General features: G+C 39.3%; 1 protein-coding gene across 1 annotated transcript in view; it reads left to right on the top strand.

Moving 5' to 3' along the window:
• Positions 1-7,769: 7,769 nt before the first annotated feature.
• The window catches only part of LOC139024472 (complement C1q-like protein 2), a 1,887-nt gene continuing 616 nt past the window's right edge, over positions 7,770-9,040 (top strand). Inside the window, exon 1 of the mRNA XM_070439310.1 lies at positions 7,770-7,797. Within this exon, the coding sequence (XP_070295411.1) occupies positions 7,770-7,797 (28 nt within the window). The remainder of the gene's footprint in view (positions 7,798-9,040) is intronic.

The following is a 9,040-nucleotide window of genomic DNA, read 5'->3' as shown; positions in this document are numbered from 1 at the left end:
ACTAGAGGGATATCAACAGGCTAAACACTTACTATCCTGAGACAAGGTTGAGTATAGCCCACGAAGATCTCCTCCCCCACATGAGCCCGAGGGGGTGCAAACCTGGACCTGGACAGTCACGTCTGTGACTCAACCCACGTAATAGGGTTAGAGGCAGAGAATCCCGGTGGAGAAAAGGGAGCCGGCCAGGCAGAGACAGGGGGGCGGTTCGTCGCTCCAACGCTTTGCTGTTCACCTTCGCACCCCTGGGCCAGACTACACTCAATCATAGGACCTACTGAAGAGATGAGTCTTCAGTAAAGACTTAAAAGTTGAGACCGAGTCTGCGTCTAACACATGGGTAGGCAGACCATTCCATAAAAATGGAGCTCTGTAGAAGAAAGGGACAATAAGGAGGCCTGAGTCGGAGAGATAGGTAGGAGCAAGCCCATGTACTGCTTTGAAAGGTTAGCGGTAAAACCTTGAAATCAGCCCTAGACTTAACAGGAAGGCAATGTAGGCAAGCACTGAAGTAATAAGTTCTCATTGTTTGGTTCTATTATAGATTCTAGTAGCCGTGTGTTATGTTACGAAGATGGAAAAAAGCTGTCCTTAAATATTCTTGATATGTTCATCAGGGTCCTTCACAGTTTTATTTGAGACGACTGTACAACAATCAAGATTAATTGTCAGATCCAACTGCAGATCTCTTTGTTTCTTGCGACCTAAACTAGCATCTCTGTTTTGTCCGAGTTTAAAAGTATAACATTTGCCACCATCCACTTCCTTATGTCTGAAACACAGGCTTCCAGGGATGGCAATTTTGGGGCTTCACCACGTTTCATCAAAATATGTGTTGTCCACATAGCAGTGAAAGTTGACATTGTGTTTCCGAATGACATCACCAAGAGGTAGAATGTGTAGTGAAAACAATAGTGGTCCTAAAACGGAACCTGGAGGAACAGCGAAACGTGCAATTGATTTGTCAGAAGACAAACCATCCACAGAGACTAACTGATATCTTTCCGACAGATAAGATCTAAACCAGGCCAGAACTTGTCCGTGTAGACCAATTTGGGTTTCCAATCTCTCCAAAAGAATGTGGTGATCAATGGTGTCAAAAGCAGCACTAAGTTCTAGGTGCACGAGGACAGATGCAGAGCCTTGGCTTGACGCCATTAAAAGGTCATTTACCACCTTCACGAGTGTAGTCTCAGTGCTATGATGGGGTCTAAAATCAGCCTGAAGCATTTCGTATACATTATTTGTTTTCAAGAATGCAGTGAGTTGCTGCGCAACAGCTTTTTCTAAAATTTTTGAGAGGAATGGGAGATTCAATATATATTTCTTTACATTTTCCAGGTCAATGTTTGGCTTTTTCAAGAGACTTTATTTATGCCACTTTTAGTGAGTTTAGTAGGGAGCCATTTATTATGTTCAACATAGGAGGGCCAAGCACAGGAAGTAGCTCTTTCAATTCTTTAGTTGGATTAGGGTCCGGTATGCAGCTTGAGGGTTAAGAGGCCATAGACTATTTTCATGAATGTGTCAAGAGATACAGGTTTGACATTTTTTGACTGTCTCCATTGATCCTAGGTCCTGGTAGTTCTGTGCAGAGCTTTGAAGAAATACGCAGATTCTAATTATCATGATCTTTTCATCAAAGAAGTTAATGAATTCATCAGTGCTGAAGTGAACGTCCTTTCTTGTTGAATGCTGCATTTTAGTTAGCTTTGTGACAGTATCAAAAATACATTTTGGATTGTTCTTATTCTCCTCAATTAGGTTGAAAAAATTGGATTATCGAGCAGCAGTGCGGGCTCTTCGTTATTGCACGGTACTGTCTTTTCAAGCTAGTCGAAAGACTTCCAGTTTGGTGGAGTGCCATTTCCGTTTACATTTTCTGGAAGCTTGCTTCAGGGCTCGGGTATTCGCTGTATACCAGGGAGAGCATTTCTTGTAACAAATGTTTTTTTTTGGGTGCGACTGATGGATCTAAGGGTAATTGCAAGGTTAGAATTTAGATACCAGTTAGGTGGTTTGACGATTATTGTACTCATGATGCATTGGGTAGGTTGGAGGGGAGTACAGAAGGACATCTAGGATTTTGGGTTGTCCGAGGAATTATATACGACGCCCTTTTGATAATTTGGTTGGGATTGAGGGATCTTTGCTTGCGCGGTGGCAAAGTATAATGGTGTCCGATGTCCAGGATTATGAGGAAAACCATTTAGGTCCAATAATTATACGGGAAAAAACTGGTCGGTATGATTGTGGAATGAAGTGGTCGGAGACTTATGGAAAAAACTGAAAGCTTTTGGAGTGGTCTGTGCTTTTCATGTGAATATTAACGTAACAATGTTGATATTTATAGATATGACTTAAGGTTAGGGGAATCCAGAGACTGGGGACGCTGCATAAAGGCAGGGTGGGCTTTAAAATGTGCTTAAGGTGATTGATGTGTGAATAGATTATGAATTGATGCTACAAAGACGAACCGAGGCATTATTTTTTGGTAAAAGAATGTTGACTTGAGATAGATTAGAACATTTGCTTTGCTGGGTGGGGGTATGGTAATAGTGTACAGGAGGAGAGGCCATAATTTTCAGAGAGTAATTACCATAAGACTTGAGATTGTATTCGTGGCAATCAATAAAGATAGAAATGGTGATAAGTATATCTGATTGATGCTTGTAGTGAGGGATAATAAGTGTATTTTGAGATGTAAGATTTAAATAATGAAGGAGTCGAGGAGGGGTTCTTTATTCCCATGAGATGCAGAGGGAACAAACATGTTTGTTTTTGGGTCCGACTACGATAGAGGCATAGAACATGGTCTAGGTGAGAATCGGAAAATTGAGATGAAGTGTACTAGTACAACAATTAGATATTAGAGGTTAGGTAGAGAAAGAATAGTACACCGAGGGAGAAGGGCTGGGACAAGAAGCGGTTAGGAAAAAATCGGGGTTTTTTTTTTGTGGAATATTGTCGAGGCATTGTTGACATTATAGTAAGGTCGGTGTTACTGAATGAATTAGTAAAAATGACTATAAATGTTTAATTATTTTTGATGTCCAATTAAATGCGATTGGTTAGAGTTTGTTTTGATATGTCCACTGTGTGTAGTGATCTGGATTATCTTGGTGGGCTGGTCCCATGCATAAAATGTTATAATTAAAAATGAACTAAATATTTCCCCATTATAATTCCCACACACCTAATTAAAAAGACAGGTTTTTAGGAATTATTTTTAACCAGATGTTAAACAAAAAAAAAAAATATACATTTATAATGTAGGACACTATTATATTATTGTTGGGTTGGGCTTTAAGCTTGATTTTGGGGTTGATGTACATAAGCTTGGTAGCCGGTGTTATTTGATTTAACATTCGTCTCGCAGTCTTGTTGTAGGTTGGGATGGGGAATTTTCACGGTTTCAGAGATAGGTAGATAAAATGAACTTGTCAAGTAAAGCTCTGGTGGTAGAAAATGGAAGTATAGACTATGTCAGGAAGCTCAATTCTGCCTTGGGTCTTGGGCTATGTGCTTAAGGTTAGTTAGATACTGTTTTAAGGGGGAAACTTTGCCGTCTGAGGTCTTGAGATCTGGGCCGGTTTCATAAAAACGATTCTCTGGTCTTATGCTCATTAATTTTTCCATGTTGCGTGTCTAATCAATAACATTTATATTTGTAAACATGAGGAGAATAACTAAAAGATGATACTACTGATAAGAAGGGCTGAGTAGATAAGAGATAATACTGTGACGGGGTATTAGGTAAAGAGTCAATGTGGGGAGGACGATGTCGAGGTAATATGAGAGTGAAAGTAATGTGGTAAGTTATTAAGTGAATAGCATAGATATAAAGAGGTAGAGGTGAAAAGAAGGGGGTGAAATAGTTGGTAGTTTGATTAGATGTTAGGAAGTTATGGTTGGGGAGAAGTGTTTAGATGTCTTCTTGGACTTAGATCGGAGTCTGTACAAGTTGCATCGGTGAGGGAGTTATGACTGGGTGTGAGTCTGGAATTGTTAGGCTTCTTGAATGCTGGTATCGACGTTGTATGGAGGAGACGGGCTAGTGTGTATGTGGGTTGTACGCATATTGTTCTGCTTGATGGTTGTATGGGCAGTTTGCATACCAGGCAGTGGATGACAACCGGTAAAGAAGCTTGATGGGGTGAAGAGTAGCCTTTTGAGATAGGGATCATGATGAATCTTATTTCCTGAGGGCGAATTAGGTTTGTTGCTGTCTCTCAGCGTCCTATGTTTTGTGATGTTAAGTTCTGGGTGATCGTGGCACAAGGATTGAAGTCTCAGTGCCTATTAAGCAGCGATGAGAATGGGGAGTGCCTCAGTTCTTTTTTGTATGAAGATTTTTGTTTGATTAAGTGAGGGATGAGGTTGTTGTCCTTGGACAACGATGTGGTGGATCGAAAATTGATGTCTATGTGTTTGTGTGTAGTGATATCAGGCTACACGATTAGTTGTTGTTCATGGGGAGTGGCTTACATTTTAATTGATGGTTTGTGGTATAGTGCATGGCGTAGTAGTAAAATGATGTACGAGGAAGTAAAGGGCGGAGACGGAGTCGAGCATATGTCACTGAGGGGTACACATAACATTGTGCTTAATCTTTGGTACATTATTGTTGGATAATACTTGGTATTACCCTCGTGCTGTTTGTCATGGCGTTCATACTGAGCTGCTTTGGTCCACATGGAGTCAAATCTTCAGTCTTTTTTTAACTGCTATTAGAGCACAGTATGGAGACTGTGTACACTTAAATGTACAACCTTTTTATATGCATTGTTATAATAATCATCCATTCGTCACATTGCGCAGATAAGTGAATGTGCTTTTTTCCTCGAACGCACACTTACCGCAACTTGTAGATTCAGAGTTTACCGCCTTAGTGGTGTAACGCCAACCTGGAGCCAATGGTAATGGGGGCACATGCAGTTAGCCTTGACAAGGCCATTAGGCTAATTTTCGTCTTTTTTTTTTATTTTTCTTTTTTTAGCATATGTGCGAATCATAAATTGACAGGATTGTAGTTGCCTTCCTATGTATTTTTTTGCTTTAAAAAAATAGTGTGTGAAACAAGATACAAACAGGTAAAAATTTTTATCGTACGATGGTTCGGAATCTTAATTGGCTGTTTAAATAGCAGTAGGAAAAGAATCCTGCAAGGCGAAGCCGCGCTTTGATATAGCTGAAGGAAATATTTTGAATGATGCCAGAGGGGAGCTATGAAGCGGTATTTATCAACAATGCAAGTAACGTACTACATTGTGCCTTAGGACTGCAGTTTTCACGTAGGTGCCAGTTCAAGTAGCTTATATAGAGCACTACAGCGCATCTCATATTGGGATTATAAATAACTGGACATAATTTGGTGGGGTGTAAATGTTATTTTTATGTTAGAATCAATTGTTTTAGCTCCATATTGTATCTGTTTCAAAGGCAATCAATATGCAGAATGAAATGAACTAGTGCCTCAAGTGGCTGTTGTGGTCAAGCGGTCAGCAGCTGCTGACTACAATACACCTATGCGGAGTCTGCATGGTGTAATACACCCACACGCACACACAGGAATTCCCAATAAAACATAAGATACTGTACTACCGCAGAGTTTGAAGCACACTATGCTCTAATGCCAGCCATCATGTTCGCTTGCTATGACTACAATACTACAACAATCTGAGCTGATCAAAGAGTTTAGTTTTCTGCTGCTCCTATTGTACCCAGTGTGTGAAACATGAGTCTTTTCAATTGTTTAATTTATTCACATGTACAGAAACATGCTTCTCATTATGAGCCTCTTTGTGGGGAGTGTATTTGGCTACAGCAATAACAACATTTCTTGCAATTATCACAGTAAGTTGCATAGAGACACTCGAACAAGTGCCAGGGATGAAGTCATGACCATTTATAATGTGTTGTGTGTTCATCTTTTATTGTGCCTTTATTTTAAATCCAGAATTAATCTCATTGAGAACACATTTTCTGCTACCAATAAAGCGCAAGCATGAGAGCGATGGAGAACTGTTTGTTGTGTGTGTGTGTGGTGTGGTGTGTGTGGGGGGGAACAGGATATCCTAATTACTAATCAATTAGTCTATTTCTACCTGTGTCGGTTGAAAAGTGAGAAAATCATTTTTTGGCTACTTCTTTGGATTATGTATCAAGCACAGTAAACGATGGCACTTAGCAAGAATGATAAGGGTGCTGCTTGCATATTGTTTTGTACTTACTGTATTAAATATTCAGTAAGAGAGAAAGTTTTGAGAGGATGGCCAATGGTTTTTTCATGGTTCTGTTTGTCTTTTTCAAACATGCTGGGGTAATGAAGTCAAGGTTCTTAACATTACAATATTATGAAGTTTTGTATTTGTATTTATCTCTTTAAAAATAGTGACGATTCCAATCCATTTTATTTCCACTTTGGTAACACAATAAAAATGTTAGAGAATTCCAAGGGGGTCTGAATACTTTTGGCAAGGACTTTATAGTGTTTTAATATCCTGCGATTGAGATGATAAAGATGAAGTGTCAACGGATAAGTGAGCCTGTCAGCGTAGCGCGTAGGCCTTAATTTTTTCACAGAATCTAACTGTGATTTTTTTGGCACAGACGTGTGGCTCTTTTTGTGTGATGTATTCCGCTGATTTTCTAGCAGTCCTGTCGATAATTGTTTGGTTGTGTAACAAACAGCTTAATGTATTGGTTTGATTACGTTTATCAACCTATTTGGACACACAAGGTGCACATCTCTCTCCAACAAAACAAACAAAGTGACAATAGGAACTGATGGGGCAACACAAGATGAAAAAAACCATGGTGAGTTTACAGGGATGGCATGAAAATTGTACTAACAGCCACTGTAGTTTTATTAAATATTCATATATGCACATCTTATTCAAAACTATAAAGGCCCTGTAACTTACACAATCTGATGTACAATACATTTGAACAAGCTGATGTGATATAACCTTAGAAAAAACAGGGTTCCAAAAGGGTTCTTCGGGATTGTCCCCATAGGAGAACATTTTTGGTTTCCAGGTATAACCCTTTTTGGTTGCCAGGTATAACCTTTTGGTTCCTGAAAAATACTCTCTGTTTTGTAGTCACATTCCAATTCTCAAATGTATTGGTACGTCAGTTGTAAAACCCTGACTGTGTACAAGGCCAGTACATTCATGCTAACGGCAGTAAGAATTGGCCATTAAAGCAAAAGTCAAAGCAAAACAAGTATATTTTTTATTTCCTTCTTGTTCCTTCAGAATATGGCCCGCTTTTCTGATTTCACTTTCGCTGTCGATCACGTGTCTGAGTTTGTCGATCAATGCTCATTCTCTCATATGCTCTCATACACCATCCTACCAATACTGAAGATACACAGGTTTGTGCTAGTGGTCTTGTTCGGATTTTTGCAGTACTATCATATATTGACCATATATGATCCATCAAAACTGGATTTTATGAATGAATAACTGGATTTTTTTCATTTTTCGGTGAGTCTTCTTATTCATGGGTAAAAGTATACTGTTAGCCCCAGTTTTTGTTGGTGTTCGAGACCTGGAGGGGGGGCGAGGACCGAGTCAAGACAGAGACCGGAAGGGGGACAAGGGGTCCGAGTTCAAGACCGGAACAGAAAAATGCGAGTCCAATTGAAGACCATGATTGCAATTTTGTCAAATCACAACATAATGAGAGTTCAAAAATGTCCAATATTTCTATGTTATATTTCAGGAACAACATTATTGCTAACGGCAAACAAGTGGGGAACAATGGGCCTTCTACAAGCTTCAGAGAAGGGTAGGATTTCAAAAATAATGATTATAGAACTAATTCTTTCAATGGGTGTTCTAATTTAATTCTCTTCAGTTCTTTTTGGAAAGGAAAGGGAACACAGAAAAAAAATATCCAATAAGGATTTTTCTTTGCTGGTCTCTGGGTGGAGATATAATCTACCTTAGTCAGTATAAAGTTATCTAGATAAAGTTATGTAGATAACAGTTCATCTGCGCATTCAACTGTATTAGGGACAAATGTTGGATGTGACAGTGGAGATTCACGCAATCACATTTTGACTTATGGGTGGGCAGGCGTTTTTTACCAAAACCTCGTAAACCTCCTGACTGGCCTTCTTCGAAGACCAACAGGTCACTGCGCAACAGTGAGCAGTAATTTTCCACAGTCTAGCCAGCTAGCTTTTGTTGTCAGGTAGTTTGCAGCACGCTGCAGCAGGTGTTATCAAGAGGATGTTGTTGCTAACTTGTTTTAGCTTCTCCGTCTTCAAAAACACTTTCACAAGAAGTTAAGTTTCAAATGATCATCATCATCTGGGGTCTTGCTTCTCCTTGAAATAACTTTGTGTGTGAAACTTTGTTTTGCCATTTAAGTTGAACTGACAGCATTTTAGCAACATGAAATCTTAATTAAATTTAGTTTTTTCATATACCACCCCCAGGAAGAAATTAAAGTTTTTTTAAAAAGCGACAACTTAGATATGGTCATTTTGTCCATTTTCATAAATTCTCTTGGATTGGTTTGTAAATTATGTATACTGAGGCATTTAAAAAATTTATAAGCAATATAAAGTGGGAAGCGGCCAGTGCGTTTGGACATTTAATAGACACTTGCATGTAAATAAACTGAATCAAAACACAGACTACTACAGACGGTGGGCTTATGGCCAATCAGAGCTACAGTAGGCTTTATATGAACCAGCAATTTACGATCACGACCTGCAATGCATTCACTTTGGAACTGGCTGTGGTGTATTCAGGCAGTTGCAACAGAGTGACTTTAGATCACATTTGAGCACATTTTGCCCAAAAGGCCACAAAATACAACATTTAAGATTTACATTTACGTCAATTTAGCAGACGCTCTTTCCAGAGCGACTTACAACTTGGTGCTTCAACCTTATGATTTCTCCAGTGGAAGCAACATTTCACAATAGTGGCATCAATCTCTTTTAAGGGGGGGGGGGGGTTAAGAAGGATTACTTTATCCTATCTAGGTATTCCTTAAAGAGGTGGGGTTTCAGGTGTCT

The sequence above is a fragment of the Salvelinus sp. IW2-2015 genome, unplaced genomic scaffold (assembly GCF_002910315.2).
Source record: "Salvelinus sp. IW2-2015 unplaced genomic scaffold, ASM291031v2 Un_scaffold1551, whole genome shotgun sequence".
Taxonomy (NCBI): domain Eukaryota; kingdom Metazoa; phylum Chordata; class Actinopteri; order Salmoniformes; family Salmonidae; genus Salvelinus; species Salvelinus sp. IW2-2015.
This window is presented reverse-complemented; position numbering and strand designations above follow the sequence as displayed.